The sequence below is a fragment of the Arachis ipaensis genome, chromosome B1, assembly GCF_059453495.1.
Source record: "Arachis ipaensis isolate K30076 ecotype BB chromosome B1, ASM5945349v1, whole genome shotgun sequence".
Lineage (NCBI taxonomy): Eukaryota > Viridiplantae > Streptophyta > Magnoliopsida > Fabales > Fabaceae > Arachis > Arachis ipaensis.
This window is the reverse complement of record NC_142436.1, coordinates 56,567,846-56,587,095: the sequence shown is the minus strand read 5'-3', so window position 1 is coordinate 56,587,095 and position 19,250 is coordinate 56,567,846. Positions and strand designations below refer to the sequence as shown.

The following is a 19,250-nucleotide window of genomic DNA, read 5'->3' as shown; positions in this document are numbered from 1 at the left end:
CCTATTCCAGTATGATCGAGAACCTCCAGATGATTAGTCGTGCCGTGACAGAGCATTTGGACCTTTTTCACAGAGAGGATGGGAAGTAGCCATTGACAACGGTGATGCCCTACACAAAGCTTGCCATGGAAAGGAGTAGGATTGATTGGATGAAGACAGGAGGAAAGCAGAGATCAGAGGAATGAAAGCATCTCTATACGCTTATCTGAAATTCTCACCAATGAATTACATAAGTATTTCTATCTTTATTTTCTATTTATTTATTATTATTATTCGAAAACTCCATAACCATTTGATATCCGCCTGACTGAGATTTACAAGATGACCATAGCTTGCTTCTTACCAACAATCTCCGTGGGATCGACCCTTACTCACGTAAGGTTTTATTACTTGGACGACCCAGTGCACTTGCTGGTTAGTTGTATCGAAGTTGTGACAAATTATGAATTAAGATTAGAGCACCAGGTTTTTGGAGCCATTACCAGGGATCACAATTTCGTGCACCAACAAGCAATTAATTAGAAGGTGTCCTTCTGGCATGATTTCAGAATGGAGCATCATATGCATATTCTATGATGGTCTATCTGAACTGTCCAAGATGTCATTGGATAACTCTTCTGGTGAATCTCTTCATCTGAAGAAGATGCCTGAAGAAGCCCAGGAACTCATTGAAATGGTTGTAAATAACTAATTCATGTACACTTCTAAAAGAAATTTTGTGAACATTGGGACAACTCAGAAGAAAGGAGTTCTTGAGATTGATACTCTGAATGCCATATTGGCAGAACAAAATATTGACTCAGCAAGTCAATATGATTTCTTAGAGTCTGTCTAAAATGCAAGCTACATCAGGCAGTACTAAGGAGGCTTCCTCTGAAGAAGAAGCCTCTGACCCTGAGAATCCTGCAATGGCAGAGGTGAATTACATGGGAGAACCCTATGGAAACACCTATATTCCTTCATGGAGAAATCATCTAAATCTCTCATGGAAGGACCAACAGAAGCCTCAACAAGGCTTCAACAACAACAATGGTGGAAGAAATAGGTTTAGCAATAGCAAACCTTTTCCATCATTTTCTCAGTAACAGACAGAGAATTTTAAGCAGAACCACTCTGACTTAGCAACTATAGTCTCTGATCTATCTAAGACCACTCTCAGTTTCATGACTGAAGAAAGGTCCTCCATTAGAAATTTGGAGGCACAAGTGGGTCAGCTGAGTAAAAGAATCACTGAAACTCCTCCTAACACTCTCCCAAGCAATACAGAAGAGAATCTCGAGTGCAAGGCCATAAACACGTCCCACATGGCCGAATGCATAGAGGAGGGAAAGGCAGTGATTTCCACTGAGGAAGACCTCAATGGACGTCCACTGGCCTCCAAGGAGTTCCCTAATGAGGAACCAAAGGAATCTGATGCTCATATAGAGACCATAGATATTCCAATGAACCTACTTCTGCCATTCATAAGCTCTGATGAGTATTCTTCCTCTGAAGAGGATGAAGATATTGCTGAAGCGCGAGTTGCTAAAATCTTGGAGCAATCATAAAGCTGAATGCCAAGTTATTTGGTAATGAGACTTGGGAGAATGAACCTCCATTGCTCATCAATGAACTGAATACCTTGGTTAGGCAGAAATTACCTCAGAAGAAACCGGACCCTGGAAAGTTCTTAATACCTTGTACCATAGGCACCATGACCTTTGAGAAGGCTCTGTGTGACCTGGGGTCAAGTATAAACCTCATGCCCCTCTCTGTAATGGAGAAACTAGGGATCCTTGAGGTGCAAGCTGCAAGAATCTCACTAGAGATGGCAGACAATTCAAGGAAGCAGGTTTATGGATTTGTAGAGGATGTCTTGGTAAAGGTTGAAGGCCTTTACATCCCTGCTGATTTCATAATCCTGGAAACTGGGAAGAATATGGATGAATCCATCATCCTTGGCAGACCCTTCCTAGCCACAACAAAAACTGTGATTGATGTTGACAGAGGAGAGTTGGTCCTTCAAGTGAATGAGGACTACCTTGTGTTTAAGTCTCAAGGATCTCCCTCTGTAACCATAGAGAGGAATCATGAAAAGCTTCTCTCAAAGCAAATTGATGCGGGTAGAAATTGGTGAATTAAAAATTATTAGAATATATGCGTTGCAAGTATAGTTCTTAACTCGCCAGAAATCCACCGCTCAATTTAGAAAGGTGTCACAGAAAATTGAAATTTAAAATACTGGGAGTATGAATCCTAGGTCATCTCCCAACGAGTTGCAGGAAGGAGCGTTATTTTATTAATCAGATGTTTTTGAAAAGGTTTGAGTTGAGTAAACAGGAAATTAAATTGATGAAATTAAATAATGTAAATAAAAGCCTTGACTGGGAGTTGATTACATAGAAGCCCTATTCTTGATGGAACACTCTTAAAATTAATTGACAATTGAGGGTTATTTCGTTTAGTTATCCTTTACTAAGTAAAGGGAGGTAAAACAAGTTGGAATGCTGTTCTATTCACAAGTCCCAATCCACTCTGGGGAGGATTGGTGTCAGGAATTAGAGAGCAATCCAACAATAACCCAATTACAATCTTTCTTTTGAACCTTCCAACTCAAGGGTTCCTTTCAATCAACTCCCCATCAAGTTAGGGAACTACTCACTCATTGTGAAGGTAAAATTCATAGCATATGAAAAGGAATTGAAGAAAGACATTGTAAATAAAAATTAAAAATAATCAATTAAAAATAAAAGTGATCCTTGTATTAAATAATCCTAAAAATATTCCAATGGTAAAATTAAACAAAGCAAGGAACATGAAAGAGTAAGCCAAGTAAAGAAAACGAACTAGAATGACGAAGTCTTGATGAGGTAATAACTCTTCTCAATATCCCAATGCAAAAAGCTAGAGAAACTAAAATCCTAAGAACTATGAATGTGTAAAAGAGAAAACCTAGAGGAGGAGCAAAACTAGATCTAAAAACTAAAACTGTGTAGAATGAATGCTGTCTTTGGTTTCTGCATGTTCTCTGGCTCTAGTCTGCTGTTCTAGGCCGAGAACTGGATCAAAATAGGGTCCAAAATCGCCCCCAGCAAATCTGCAAATTATGCAGATCGCGCACGTCACATGATCGCGTCGCTCATGCGGACGCGTCATTCGCGTTTCTGCTTTGCCACGCGGACGCGTCGTCCATGCGGCCGCGTCACTCGTGCTATTCCATGCCGCGTGGTCGTGTCATCCATGCGGCCGCGTCGCTTCAAATTGCTCTCCTCCGCACGGTCGCATCATCCATGCGGCCGCGTCGCTTCTCGCTGGTCATCTCCTCAATTTCTTGTGTTCCTTCCATTTTTGCTAGCTTCCTTTCAAATCTCTAACTCATTCTTTCCCTATAAAGCCTGAAACGCTTAACACACAGATCACGGCATCAAATGGAATAAAGGAGAAGTACAATGTATAATCAGTTTTCACTCATGTAATAATTTCAGAAAGGAAATATAAATGCATGCTATTTTAATGAATAAGTGGGCCAGGATCATGATAAAACCACACAATTAAACACAATATAAACCATAAAATAGTGGTTTATCAACCTCCCCACACTTAAACATTAGCATGTCCTCATGCTTAATTGAAGGAGATGAAGTAAATAAGTATGAACATACAGAAACTCATGCAATGCAATGCAATCCTATATATATATATATATATATATATATATATATATATATATATATATATATATGAATGCAACTATATGATTCTTGTCCACTTGATCAAAAGTAAATAAGTTCTTCAAAACAATTATAATCAAATTCCACTAATTTAATTCTTATAAAGTAAGAGCAGATAAAAATGCAAGAGGATAGCTCATGAAAGCAGGGAACATAGAAATTCAAGCATGGAACCCTCACTGATGGTGTATGTACACTCTAGTCTCTCTAGTGTATAGGGTAATCACTCTATCCTTCTCTAATCATGCTCTCTTACTTTTGTTTTTCTCCTAATCAATCAATAACAGTTAACATACCAATAAAAACATCATGAGGTCTTTTCAAGGTTATAATGGGGCTAAGGTAAAGGTAGGGATACATATATGGTCAAGTGAGCTTATAAATTAAATCTTTAATTAACCCAAGCTTCAACCCAACCTATATGTTTTACATAACTTTAGAATTCATGCCTAGCTACCCAGAGTTCCCCTTTTACATTCCATACTCATGTATCAACTTTTTATTTTAATTCTTATCATATGTGCATTGATCCTTGAATTCTTAATTCAGCATTGGGGTAATTTTGTCCCCTTATTTATTTATTGCTTTTTTTTTTAACATAAAAATAAACATAGCTTATCAATGCACATAGATTTTTAATTCTTATAGTTTCACATGAGTAGGTATCCAAATTCCCATTGTATTATCATGACACGTTCCCTTAATAACTTTTGTTCCCACAATTTCCCATACTTAACTAGCACACACAATTCTATCTTAAGCTAACCAAAGATTCAATTTGGGATATACAATTGTTTTTCCGCTAAAGGCTAGTAATGTGGTGAAATATAGAACAAATGGGATTTAAAGGCTCAAAGTGGTTAACAAAGGTAATTGAAAAGGGTAGGCTTAATTTGGATAAGTGAGTTTAAACAAAAGATGGCCTCAATCATATGCAAGCATATAAATATAATAAATATTGGACATATAGGATGAAACAAAATACAGATTACAATCATAGAGAAGTAAACACACAGGAATAAAATAATTATGGTTAAATAATGTAACCATGCATAAAGGCTCAAATCTTCACAGGTTGTGTGTTCTTTAGCTCAAACATCATGTTTCAAATATTACTTCAAGAAAATTTATCATAAAATTTTTAAAAATTAGTGAAATTTTGTTCCAAAGATAGAGTCTTAGAAGAAACTTATTGTCTTTTCAATCAAGTAGAGCATGCATGCAACTAACTTATTACTATGCAATTTATCCTATTCTATAAAAGAAAGAAAATCTAACTAAATATCCTAATTTATTGGTGCTAGGGAAGAGAAATTACCTCCGAAAGTCAGGTACTGACCGACCTCCCCACACTTAAGGCTTTGCACCGTCCTCGGTGCCATCTGTCAGGAACAGGGGTGGGCTGGTAGCAGTATCTCCACAGTCAGGACCATCATGGCTCCCTGTGCTGGTAAAGAAAGTGGAGTCCGGGGTGTCTGAGTCCTTGAATTTTTCCTTGAGTAGCTCCTTGAGGTGTTTGAATCGGCGCTCGTTACGGCGCTCTCTTAACTTCGCTTTCTGTTCTTGCCGATTCAGCCTGTTGATTATCTGCTGGAGCAGGTCATCAGTTGTAGGTGCTTGTGGGGTTGAAGAAGGGATATCTTTAACCGGAGCAGTGGGAAGGCTTGTAGTGGCTGCTGAAAGTCTGAGGTACTTCCCATTGAGGACATACTGAACATCCCGTGGAAGCATGGCTTTGGTGTCTCCAGCTCTGTAGGAAACTCCGGCTGCTGAGACAAGATCTGAGACCAAGGCAGGAAAAGGTAAGTTGCCCGCGATTTGTACGTGTCCCATGGCATTCTGGATATGTCTTGGTAGATTCAGAGGCTGGTCTGTAAGGATGCACCATAGTAGAACGGCCATGTCTGCAGTGAAAGAGGACTCGTGAGTGCTCAGAAAGACGTAATGGGACATGATCTGTGCCCATACGCGAGCCTCCATGGTAAGTGCTGAAGCCAATATACCCTTAGGGCGGGTACGATGGTATCCGTAGATCCAATGGCTGCTAGGTAGTGCGATAACTCTGAGAACAGCTTCCCAGTCAAATTAGTACATCTGGCGCTTGAGTGCGGCTTCTTGAAAGGCGTCCATTGCTTCTGGAATTGGGGGAAGATTCAAAGCTTGTTGAATAGCCTCTTCTGTAATAGGGACTTGCTTTTGACGGACAAAGACAGACTGCAGGGTGGGCAGGTAGAAGTTAGAGTAGAACTCGACTACCCAAGAAAGATTGACCTACTTCTGTTGTCTCTGTAGGAAACCCCATTGTCTTCTTTCAATTTGCGGCTCAACAAAAGTAGCAATATTGGACGGGAGGATAAGAAGGTGTTCGTTGTTGTAACTCCTTTCAGCTAGAATAGGGAACATCTGCTCACAGTAGCGATTGGAAAATCGCACAGTGTCCTTTGCTGGAAAGGCTTTCTCCTTTTCATCAACCTTTATGATCCTCTTAACTCTTTTTGTTGAGGGCTTGACTGCAGTTGAAGAAGGCTCTGCCACTAGTGCTCTTTTAGTTCCTCTTCTTGCTGGTGATTTGGGAGTGGCTTTCTCTTTTCCTTTCTTGGTGGCCATCCTGAAAAAGGGAAGAGAAAGTAAATTAAATTCAAAGAGATAGAAAGCAATGAAGAGAACGAAAAAGGGTGGTTATAAATGCACATTAAAAGGTAAATGATGTTAACACACGCTCATGAGTACATGTGAAAGATCATTAATGGAAAATAGTTAGTGCATATGATGACAAGTGAATGCAAGGTGTTTATTGGCATGCCGGTAAAGGGCATGAGTAGCATAGACCAAGCATTACTTTGTAACAAACCATCACGTTTGTATTGACAATTAAATTCAATTAATATAATAGTAAAGAGAATTTGTGAAAAGCAAGCATTGAATAGTAGAATAACATAGAGAAGTGCATAATGCCATATGGGCTTTTTCACAAACACATAGCATGCATGGTGAAGAAGGTATAGAAAATATTAAAGTGAACATGCAAGCAACCGTTTAAAGAAAATAATATATAATTTTCAAACAATTTGCAACAATCCACAAGCATATAATGAGGAATAATGACTCAAATAAAATTCCAACACCATGTAAAAAAGGAAAGAAGAAGAAGGAAAATATGAATAATGAAAAGAAAAAGAAAAGAAAAGAAAATAACATATAAAATAAGAAAAATGATAGAAATGAGAAGGATGAAGAAGAAAATAAAACCTTGTTAATGGAGGTGAGGGAGAAAGAGTGTGAAAGGTGAGAGAGAAGGAAGAAGGGAGAAGGAAGAAGTAAGGAGGAAAAAGGAAAATTAGGATTAGAGAGGAAAAAGATAAGATATTTTGGCAATTCAGGTTGAGCTGTGCGGCGCAAGCGACGCGGCCGCGTGGGGCACACGTTCGCGTGATTGCGCTTCAAGTAAGGTGACGCAATCGCGTCGGTCACGCGGTCGCGTGACCCATGTTAGGCTTCTGGCGCGAGTGCAGCCTCGCGCCTGCACAACTCTCTGTTCAAATTGATGTATTTGCCAAAATTGGGGTGACGCGATCGCGTGGGGCATGCGATCGCGTGAGTGGGCAGTTTATGGTGTACGACGCGGCCGCATGGGGCACGCGGTTGTGTGAGGGGGATTGCGTGTCCAGCGCCAGTCCAGCACCACTCTAGCACAACTTTCAGCTGTGCACCCGTTTTACGTCGAAAATCAGGGCACGCGGCCGCGTGGGGCACGTGGTCGCGTGGGAGGCCATTATGCCCATACGACGCGGATGCGTCGGCGACGCGTTCGCGTGGGCTATTTTGTGCCACTGGCACTCCTCCAGCCACGCTCCTGCATGACTCTCTGTTCGTTTTTATTTTTCTCTCCTCTCCTTGCCACGCGGACACGTCGCTGATGCGGTCACATCACGTGGCACTTTTTTTTTTTAAAACATGTAAATGCGGATGCACGAAAATACTAATAAAGAGAAGATTTATTGAATAAGAAAAATTAAAAATAAAGAAAAGAACGATCATACCATGTTAGTTTGTCTCCCACCTAGCACTTTGCTTTAACGTCCGTAAGTTGGACGCTCCACTAGCTCAGTTTGTGGCTATGTGGGGGTCTTCCAAGAGGAAGATCTCGAGTTCCTTGTCTTTCTTCCGCTTTTCGCCGTGGTACAGCTTTAAACGATGTCCATTAACTTTGATAAGCTCCGAGCTCGAAGGATGGATAAGGTGATAAACTCCGTACGGTTCGGCCTTCTCTACTTTGTATGGACCTTCCCATCTTGATCTCAACTTGCCTGGCATGAGCCTCAGTCGAGATTTATAAAGGAGGACTGAGTCCCCAGGTTGGAACTCTTTCCTCTTGATGTCCTGGTCATGTACAGCCTTCATCTTCTCCTTGTGTAGTCTTGAGTTCTCATAAGCTTCTAGGCGAAGGCTCTCCAGTTCTTGCAGTTGCAACTTCCTTTCAGCTCCAGCTTTCTCAATTCCCATATTGCACTCCTTGACTGCCCAAAAGGCTTTGTGCTCTATTTCTACCGGGAGATGACAAGCTTTTCCATAAACTAAGCGAAAAGGACTCATCCCAATAGGTGTTTTGTATGCTGTTCTGTATGCCCAGAGTGCATCTTGTAGCCTGGTGCTCCAGTCTCTTCTATGAGGCTTTACTATCTTCTGCAAGATACGCTTTATCTCTCTATTTGATACCTCGGCTTGCTCATTGGTCTGAGGATGGTATGTTGTTTCAACCTTATGAATTATCCCATGCTTCTTCATTAGTCCTGTTAGTCTTCTGTTACAAAAATAGGTGCCTTGATCGCTCACGATTGCTCGTGGGGATCCAAAGCGACAGATAATATGGTTTCTCACAAAAGAAACAATAGTGTTAGCATCATCAGTGCAGGTAGGAATTGCTTCCACCCATTTGGAAACGTAATCCACAGCTAACAATATATAAAAATAACCATTAAAATTTGGAAATGGACCCATGAAGTCAATGCCCCAAACATCAAAGATTTCACAGAAAAGAATATATTATTGAGGCATCTCATCCCTCTTGGATATATTACCAAATTTTTGGCATGGGAGGCAAGATTTACAAAATTTAGCAGCGTCTCTAAAAAGAGTAGGCCACCAGAATCCACAATCTAAGATTTTTCTAGCAGTTCTTTGGGGGCCAAAATGTCCTCCACTCTCAGATGATTGACAGGCATCTAAGATGGACTGGAATTCTGATTGAGGCACACACCATCTAATTACCTGATCAGCGCCACATCTCCATAAATATGGGTCATCCCATATATAATATTTAGACTCGCTTTTCAGCTTGTCCCTTTGGTGCTTAGAAAAGTTTGGAGGAAATGTGCGGCTAACTAGATAATTAGCTACAGGTGCATACCAAGGAGATACCTCAGATACTGCTTACAGGTTATCAAATGGAAAATTATCATCTATAGGAGTAGAATCATCCTTAATGTGCTCAAGGCGACTCAAGTGGTCTGCCACTAAATTCTGGTTACCACTCCTATACTTTATTTCTAAATCAAATTCTTGTAATAGCAGTATCCAACGTATAAGTCTTGGTTTGGACTCCTTTTTAGATAATAGATACTTTAAAGCTGCATGGTCCGAATACACTACTACTATAGTACCAAGTAAATAAGCTCGGAATTTATCCAGAGCAAAAATAATAGCAAGAAGCTCTTTCTCAGTAGTAGTATAATTGGACTGGGCAGCGTCTAAAGTCTTAGACGCATAAGCAATAACAAAAGGGTCCTTACCTTCGCGCTGAGCCAGCGCTGCTCCTACTGCATGGTTGGAAGCATCGCATATTATTTCAAACGGCTGGCTCTAGTCTGGTCCTCTCACAATTGAAGCTTGAGTCAGGGCGGTCTTCAGCTTATCAAACGCTCGTTTGCAATCATCACTAAACTCGAACTCAATATCCTTCTGCAGTAATCTGGATAAGGGAAGTGCTACCTTACTGAAGTCCTTAATAAATCTCCTGTAAAAACCTGCATGGCCAAGGAACGAACGGACTTCCCTCATAGAAGAGGGGTAAGGTAAACTAGAAATAACATTCACCTTTGCTGGGTCTACAGAAATGCCGGTATTAGATACCACATGTCCTAGTACAATCCCTTGTTTTACCATAAAGTGACATTTTTCAAAATTTAATACAAGGTTTGTACTGACACATCTATCCAATACTCTAGATAATCCATCTAAGCAAAGGCTAAAAGAATCACCATAAACACTAAAATCATCCATAAAAACTTCCATACAGTCCTCAATAAGATCAGAGAAAAGACTCATCATACACCTTTGAAAAGTAGCTGGTGCATTGCACAAGCCAAAGGGCATTCTCCTGTAAGCATAAGTCCCAAAAGGACATGTAAAAGTGGTCTTTTCCTGATCCTCAGGAGCTATATGAATCTGAAAATAACCTGTGTAACCATCTAAAAAGCAATAATGTGATTTACCTGACAGGCGATCCAGCATTTGATCAATGAATGGAAGTGGGTAGTGATCCTTACGGGTGGCTTGGTTGAGACGCCTGTAATCAATGCAGACTCTCCAAGCATTCTGAACTCTAATTGCTATGAGCTCTCCATGCTCATTCTTCACTGTAGTGACTCCAGACTTCTTGGGCACCACTTGTATTGGGCTAACCCATTCACTGTCTGAAATGGGATAGATGATACCTGCTTCCAATATTCTAGTCACTTCCTTTTTGACAACTTCCAAGATAGTGGGATTCAATCTTCTTTGGAGTAGACGGACATGTCTTGCTCCCTCTTCTAAAAATATTCTATGCTCACATACTTGAGGGTTGATGCCTACTATGTCTGCTAAACTCCACCCAATTGCCTTCTTGTGCCTCCTCAGTACATCAAGTAACTGCTCTTCTTGTTGAGAAGTAAGTTCCCCTGCAATGATAACCGTAAACTTCTGCTCATCTTCAAAGTAAGCATATTTGAGATGTGGAGGGAGGGGTTTTAACTCTAACTTCTGATCATGGGCAGGCTCTGGATTATCTGGAGCTTGTGAAAATGGCAAAATGCCCTCATTGTCAGTTAAGAGGGTCCCCACACTTGGACCTTGTCCAGTGTGCCTCTCTTCTAATTCTTCCTTGTGAACTGCAGCTACAGTTTTGTCTATGATATCACACTGGAAGATAGAATGATCTTCTGGAGGGTTGTTTATGACTCCATTCAGATTGAAGATTACTATTCGGCCATCTATTTCAAAAGAGTATGTTCCTGAAAAAGCATCCAATTTGAATTTTGATGTCTTCAGGAATGGTCTTCCAAGTAGGATTGATGATGGCTTATCTGAGTCATTATGGGGCATCTCCAAGATATAAAAATCAGTGGGAAATGTAAGACCTTTAATGTTCACTAAAACATCTTCAGCAACTCCAGCCACTGTAATAATGCTTTTATCTGCTAACACAAAACGAGCTGCCGACCTTTTTAAGGGAGGGAGCCTCAAAATATCATATATAGACAAAGGCATTATACTAACACAGGCTCCTAAATCACACATGCAATCATAAATTACTACTCCACTAATAGTACAACTAACTATACAAGGACCTGGGTCACTACACTTCTCAGGTAATCCTCCCATTAAAGCAGATATGGAACTACCTAAAGGAATAGTTTCTAATTCATGAATTTTGTCCTTATGTATACATAAATCTTTTAGAAACTTTGCATATTTAGGTACTTGTTGAATAACATCAAAAAGAGGAACGGTTACCTCAACCTTTTTTAATATTTCTACCATTTTGGGATCGGGTTCCAGTTGCTTCCTGGGCTTCCTTGCAAGTTGTGGAAAGGGAATGGGAGTAGTGTTTTCTGCAGTGTCTGCGCCTTTTGGTGCTTCCTCTTGTGGTTGCACTTCTTCTTCTTCAGCTATGTCCTGTATGTCCTCTTCTTCTTCGACATCTTCTATTTCTACTACCTCTTCAGCTGAGGCATGTTCTGGTGAGCTTGGCTCCTCCTGATTCCTCTCCTGCAGTGTGGTTCCGGACCTCAGGGTGATGGCATTAATGCCTCCCTTTGGATTGGGTAATGGTTGAGAGGGGATTCCAGTGGAGCTTGAAGGTTGGTTACTGAAATTTTGCATTGATCCAATCTGTGAAACAAGAGCTTGCAAAGTAGAGGTCAGACCATTCAGACTGGCATTAATGTTATTCATAATGTTATTTTCCATGGTATGTTGTCTCCGCTCAAAAGATTGTAGTAACTCTTCATTAGGAGATAAAGAAGAATGAGTAAATTGAGAGGTCTGCTGTTGGGTATTCTGTGGTCCTTGGGATTGCCTCAGGTGAGGTGCTCTGTAAGGTTGGTTCTGCCGCCTGTTGTTGTTATTATTCCACCTCTGATTTTCCTGATTATCTCTGCCTCCTCTATTATTGTTGTCCCTCCAATTCTGGTTAGAATTGTCCTGCCATCCATGGTTATTATTTCCACTTTGATTGTACCCTGGGTTGGGGCGGTCATAGAAGTTATGAGTGGATGCCACCATGTTGTCTTCATGTTGGAGTTGTGGGCATTCATCAGTATAATGGCTATAATCAGCACAAATTCCGCAAACTCTCTGTGGGACTAACTGTTGGCTTTGCTGTGCTGCAGAAGGTTGAGCTTGCTGAACTTGTTGTTGATTCAATTGCATCTGCTTCAGCAAGTTGGTCATTGATGAGCGGATAATTTATACGCTTTTTGGCATTGTTTTTAGTATATTTTTAGTATATTTTAATTAGTTTTTATTATATTTTTATTAGTTTTTAAATAAAAATCACTCTTCTGGACTTTACTATGAGTTTGTGTGTTTTTCTGTGATTTCAGGTATTTTCTGGCTGAAATTGAGGGACTTGAGCAAAAATCTGATTCAGAGGCTAAAAAAGGACTGCAGATGCTGTTGGATTATGACCTCCCTGCACTCAAAATGGATTTTTTGGAGCTATAGAAGCCCAATTGGTGCGCTCTGAATTGCGTTGGAAAGTAGACATCTTGGGCTTTCCAGCAATATATAATAGTCTATACTTTGCCCGAGATTTGATGGCCCAAACAGGTGTTCCAAGTCAGCTTAAGAATTCTGGCGTTTAACTCCAAAACTGGCACAAAAGCTGGCGTTTAACTCCAAGAAAAGTATCTACACATGGAAGCTTCAATGCTCAGCCCAAGCACATACCAATGGGCCCGGAAGAAGATTTCTGCATTAATTACTGATTTCTGTAACCCTAGGCTACTAGTTCTCTATAAATAGGACCTTATACTATTGTATTTTCAATCTTTGATAAGTCTTATGCTATCTTAGACATGTTTGGGGGCTGGCCTCACGGCCATGCCTGGACCTTGTTCTTATGTATTCTCAACGGTGGAGTTTCTACACACCAAAGATTAAGGTGTGGAGCTCTGTTGTTCTTCATGAATTAATACAAGTACTATTGTTTTTCTATTCAACTCAAGTCTATTTCTTCTCCAAGATATTCATTCGTTCTTCAACTTGATGAATGTGATGATCCGTGACACTCATCATCATTCTCACCTATGAACATGTGCCTGACAACCACCTCTGTTCTACTAGCAATGGCTTGAATGCGTATCTCTTGGGTTTCTAATCTAAGATTGGAACCTTCGTGGTATAGGCTAGAATTAATGGCAGCCATTCCTGAGATCCGGAACGTCTAAACCTTGTCTGTGGTATTCTGAGTAGGATCTGGGAAGGGATGACTGTGACGAGCTTCAAACTCGCGATTGTGGGGCGTGTGACAGACGCAACAGGATCAATGGATCCTATTCCGACATGATCGAGAATCGACAGCTGATTAGCCGATGTTGTGACAGAGCATCAGGACCATTTTCACTGAGAGGACGGGAGGTAGCCATTGACAACGGTGATGCCCAACATAAAGCTTGCCATGGAAGGGAGTATGAATGATTCGAAGAAGGCAATAGGAAAGCAGAGGTTCAAGGGGAACAAAGCAACTTCATACGCTTATCTGAAATCCACCAATGAATTATATAAGTACCTCTATCTTTATTTTATGTTTATTTTCATCACCTTAAACTCCATAACCATTTGAATCCGCCTGACTGAGATTTACAAGATGACCATAGCTTGCTTCAAGCCGACAGTCTCCGTGGGATCGACCCTTACTCATGTAAGGTTTATTACTTGGAGGACCTAGTGCACTTGCTGGTTAGTTGTGCGGAATTGTGACAAAGTGTGATTCACATTTGAGAGCTCCAAGTCCTTTGGCACCGTTGTTGATGATCACAATTTCGTGCACCAAGTTTTTGGCGCCGTTGCCGGGGATTGTTCGAGTTTGGACAACTGACGGTTCATCTTGTTGCTTAGATTAGGTATTTTTTTCAGAATTTTTAAGAATGAATTCTAGAGTTTCAAGGTGATGTTCCCACCATCACAAAAGCTGATTGATTCTCATCAATTTAGCTATTGAATGTAATGTCCTACTGAAGCTTGGCCAAACATGTCTAATCTTTTTAGACTGAAGCTTTAGACTAACATTGCATGATTCCTGGAATTCTTATTAAAAGTTTTAATTCTCTATATTTTCTTTCTCCATATAAGTTTCGAAAATCACAAAAAAAAATTTATAAAACCATAAAATTAAAAAATATTTTATGTTTCTTGTTTGAATCTAGTATCAATTTTTAAGTTTGGTGTCAAGTGCATTCTTCTTGCATTTTTCGAAAACATGCAATATGTTCTTCATTGATCTTCAAGTTGTTCTTGATGATTTCATTGCTCTGATCTTTAAATTCTCTTGTTTTGTGTGTTTTGTTGTTTTTCATATGCATTTTTACGTTGTTATAGTCCTTAGTATATGATGAGCGGATAATTTATACGCTTTTTGACATTGTTTTTAGTATGTTTTTAGTAGAATCTAGTTACTTTTAGGGATATTTTCATTAGTTTTTATGTTAAATTCACATTTCTGGACTTTACTATGATTTTGTGTGTTTTTCTGTGATTTCAGGTATTTTCTGACTGAAATTGAGGGATTTGAGCAAAAATCAGATTCAGAGGTTGAAAAAGGACTGCTGATGTTGTTGGATTCTGACCTCCCTGCACTCAAAGTGGATATTCTGGAGCTACAGAACTCGAAATGGCACGCTTCCAATTGCGTTGGAAAGTAGACATCCAGGGCTTTCCAGCAATATATAATAGTCCATACTTTGGCCAAGTTTAGACGACGCAAACTGGCGTTCAACGCCAGCTCTCTGCCCAAATCTGGCGTCCAGCGCCAGAAAAGGATCCAAAACCAGAGTTGAACGCCCAAACTGGCACAAAAACTGGCGTTCAACTCCAAGAACGACCTCTACACGTGCAACACTCAAGCTCAGCCCAAGCACACACCAAGTGGGCCCCGGAAGTGGATTTATGCATCAATTACTTACTTCTGTAAACCCTAGTAGCTAGTTTATTATAAATAGGACATTTTACTATTGTATTAGACATCGTGAGTTTCATCTTCGGATCATAGTAGTCTTGGTTACTCCGGTTCCCCCTCTAGGGCCAAGACCAATGAACTCCATTATCACTTATGTATTTTTAACGGTAGAGTTTCTACACTCCATAGATTAAGGTGTGGAGCTCTGCTGTTCCTCAAAGATTAATGCAAAGTACTACTGTTTTCTATTCAATTCATCTTATTTCGCTTCTAAGATATTAATTCGCTCTTCAACCTGAATGTGATGAACGTGACAATCATCATCATTCCCTATGAACGCATGCCTGACAACCACTTTCGTTCTACCTTCGACTGAATGAGTATCTCTTAGATCTCTTAATCGGAATCTTCATGGTGTAAGCTAGAATGATGGTGGCATTCAAGAGAATTCGGAAGGTCTAAACCTTGTCTGTGGTATTCCGAGTAGGATTCAATGAATGAATGACTATGACAAGCTCCAAATTCACGATTGTTGGGCGTAGTGATAGACACAAAAGGATAGTAAATCCTATTCCAGCATGATCGAGAACCGACAGATGAATAGCCGTGCCATGACACGGTGCGTTGACCATTTTCACTGAGAGGATAAGATGAAGCCATTGACAAGGGTGATACCTCCAGACGATTAGCCGTGCCGTGACAGGGCATTTGGATCATTTTCCCGAGAGAAGACCGAAAGTAGCCATTGACAGTGGTGATGCATCACATAAAGCCAGCCATGGAAAGGAATAAGACTGATTGGATGAAGATAGCAGGAAAGCAGAGGTTCAGAGGAACGAAAGCATCTCTATTCGCTTATCTGAAATTCTCACCAATGAATTACATAAGTATTTCTATCCCTATTTTATTATATTATTTTCGAAAACACCATTATCAATTTATATCTGCCTGACTGAGATTTACAAGGTGACCATAGCTTGCTTCATACCAACAATCTCCGTGGGATTCGACCCTTACTCACGTAAGGTATTACTTGGACGACCCAGCGCACTTGCTGGTTAGTTGTGCGAAGTTGTGAACCATGGTATTGGCATCATGTTTTTGGCGCCATTACCAGGGAAAGAAAGAGTGATGAATTTTACATAATTAAAGTGTAATCACAATTTCCGCGCACCAAATTTTTGGCGCCGTTGCCGGGGATTGTTCGAGTTTGGACAATTGACGGTTCATCTTGTTGCTCATATTAGGTAACTTTCTTTTCGTTTTCTTTTCAAAATTTTCTCCTTTTTTTTTCGAAAAAAAAAAATATATTTTCAAAAATATATTTTTCTTCAGAATTTTTAAGAATGAATTCTAGCGTTTCATGAAGCCTGGTTGGCTGTAAAGCCATGTCTAATTCTTTTGGACTGAGGCTTCCACTCATAAGTATATGAAGTTGGATGAAATATCAGTTGTTGTATACATGAGAGGTATCTATGTTTGCTGAAGCTTGGCTGGCCATTGGCCATGTCTAGTGTTTTGGACTGGAGCTTTCATTGAAAGCTTGGCTGGCTAGTGAGCCATGTCTAATTCCTGGACTGAAGATTTAGACTAAGAATGCAAGATTCCTGGAATTCATATTAAAAATTCTAGAATCCTTATTTTTCTTTTACAAAATAATTTTTGAAAAAATCCAAAAAAATCATAAAATCATAAAAATCAAAAATATTTTTCTGTTTCTTGTTTGAGTCTTGAGTCATGTTATAAGTTTGGTGTCAATTGCATGTGCATCTTGCATTTTTCTAAAATTCATGCATTCATAGTGTTCTTCATGGTCTTCAAGTTGTTCTTGGTAAGTCTTCTTGTTTGATCTTTGCATTTGCATGTTTTGTGTCTTTTCTTGTTTTTCATATACATTCTTGAATTCTTAGTGTCTAAGCATTAAAGAATTCTAAGTTTGGTGTCTTGCATGTTTTCCTTGCATTAAAAACTTTTCAAAAATGTGTTCTTGATGTTCATCTTGACATTCATAGTGTTCTTGGTGTTCATCTTGACATTCATAGTATTCTTGCATGCATTCATTGTTTTAATCTAAAAATTTCATGCATTGCATCATTTTTCTTGTTTTTCTCTCTCATCATAAAAATTCAAAAATAAAAAAAATATCTTTCCCTTCTTCCCTCTCATCAAATTCGAAAATTTGAGTTAACTTTTTCAAAAATTTTTAAAATCAAGTTGTTTCTTATGAGTCAAATCAAATTTTCAATTTAAAAATCTTATCTTTTTCAAAATCTTTTTCAAAAATCAAATCTTTTTCATTTTTCTTAGTTATTTTCGAAAAGTTCAAAAATATTTTTCTTAATTTTACATCATATTTTCGAAAATAACAATAACAATTAATGTTTTGATTCAAAAATTTCAAGTTTGTTACTTGCTTGTTAAGAAAGATTCAAACTTTAAGTTCTAGAATCATATCTCATGATTTCTTATGAATCAAGTCATTAATTGTGATTTTAAAAATCAAATCTTTTTCAAAAAAACTAATTTCTATCATATCTTTTCAAAAATATCTTCTCATCTTATCTTTTTCAAAAATCTGATTTCAAAATATCTTTTCCAACTTCCTAACTTCTTATCTTTTCAAAATTTGTTTCAACTAACTAACTAACTTTTTGTTTGTTTCTTAACTTTTTCAAAACTACCTAACTAACTCTCTCTCTCTCTAATTTTCGAAATTATCTTCCCTCTTTTTCAAAAATTTCTTTTTTTTATTAACTAATTATTTTTATTTTTGATTTAAAAATTTTTCGAAAAAATACTAACCTTTTTCAAAAACTATTTTCGAAAATCACTAACTCTTTTTCAAAAATTATTTTCGAAAATTCTCCCTCTCCCATCTTATTCTATTTATTTATTCATTTACTAACATCTCATCTCACATCTCTGCCCTCCTCACAGTTGTGTTTCTTTCTTTACATCACATTCTTTGTCTCCCTCTTTTCTTCCACTCACAAAGGGATCCCTATACTGTGGTATAAAGGATCCATATTATTATTATTATTTTTTCTGTGCCCTCTTCTTTGTCATATGAGCAGGAGCAAGGACAAGAATATTCTTGTTGAAGCAGATCCAGAACTTGAAAGGACTCTGAAAAGAAAACTAAGAGAAGCTAAATTACAACAATCCAAAGATAACCTTTCAGAAATTTTCGAACAGGAAGAGGAGATGGCAGCCGAAAATAATAATAATGCAAGGAGGATGCTTAGTGACTTTACTGCACCTAATTCCAATTTACATGGAAGAAGCATCACTATTCCTACCATTGGAGCAAACAATTTTGAGCTGAAACTTCAATTAGTTTCTCTGATGCAGCAGAACTGCAAGTTTCATGGACTTCCATCTGAAGATCCTTTTCAGTTCTTAACTGAATTCTTGTAGATCTGTGATACTGTTAAGACTAATGGAGTAGATCCTGAAGTCTACAGGCTCATACTTTTCCCATTTGCTGTAAGAGATAGAGCTAGATTATGGTTGGACTCTCAACCTAAAGATAGCCTGAACTCTTGGGATAAGCTGGTCACGGCTTTTTTAGCCAAGTTCTTTCCTCCTCAAAAGCTGAGCAAGCTCAGAGTGGATGTTCAAACCTTCAAACAAAAAGATGGTGAATCCCTCTATGAAGCTTGGGAAAGATACAAACAGCTGACCAAAAAGTGTCCTTCTGACATGCTTTCAGAATGGACCATCCTGGATATATTCTATGATGGTTTATCTGAGCTATCAAAGATGTCACTGGACACTTCTGCAGGTGGATCCATTCACCTAAAGAAAACGCCTGTAGAAGCTCAAGAACTCATTGACATGGTTGCTAATAACCAGTTCATGTACACTTCTGAGAGGAATCCTGTGAGTAATGGGACGCCTATGAAGAAGGGAGTTCTTGAGATTGATACTCTGAATGCCATACTGGCTCAGAATAAAATATTGACTCAGCAAGTCAATATGATCTCTCAGAGTCTGAATGGAATGCAAGCTGCATCTAACAGTACTCAAGAGGCTTCTTATGAAGAAGAAGCTTATGATCCTGAGAACCCTGCAATAGCAGAGGTAAATTACTTAGGTGAACC

At 39.0% G+C, this 19,250-nt stretch overlaps 1 protein-coding gene and 1 non-coding gene across 2 annotated transcripts in view; one reads left to right on the top strand and one right to left on the bottom strand.

Annotated features, from left to right (window-relative positions):
- LOC148576660 (uncharacterized) overlaps positions 1-19,250 on the top strand; it is an 87,576-nt gene that overhangs the window by 24,354 nt on the left and 43,972 nt on the right. The window contains exon 2 of the mRNA XM_088502768.1: positions 5,310-5,392. Within this exon, the coding sequence (XP_088358894.1) occupies positions 5,310-5,392 (83 nt within the window). The remainder of the gene's footprint in view (positions 1-5,309; positions 5,393-19,250) is intronic.
- On the bottom strand, positions 18,748-18,851 carry LOC148576662 (small nucleolar RNA R71). The gene has a single exon (XR_015903049.1). It is a non-coding gene; the product is annotated as a small nucleolar RNA R71 (small nucleolar RNA).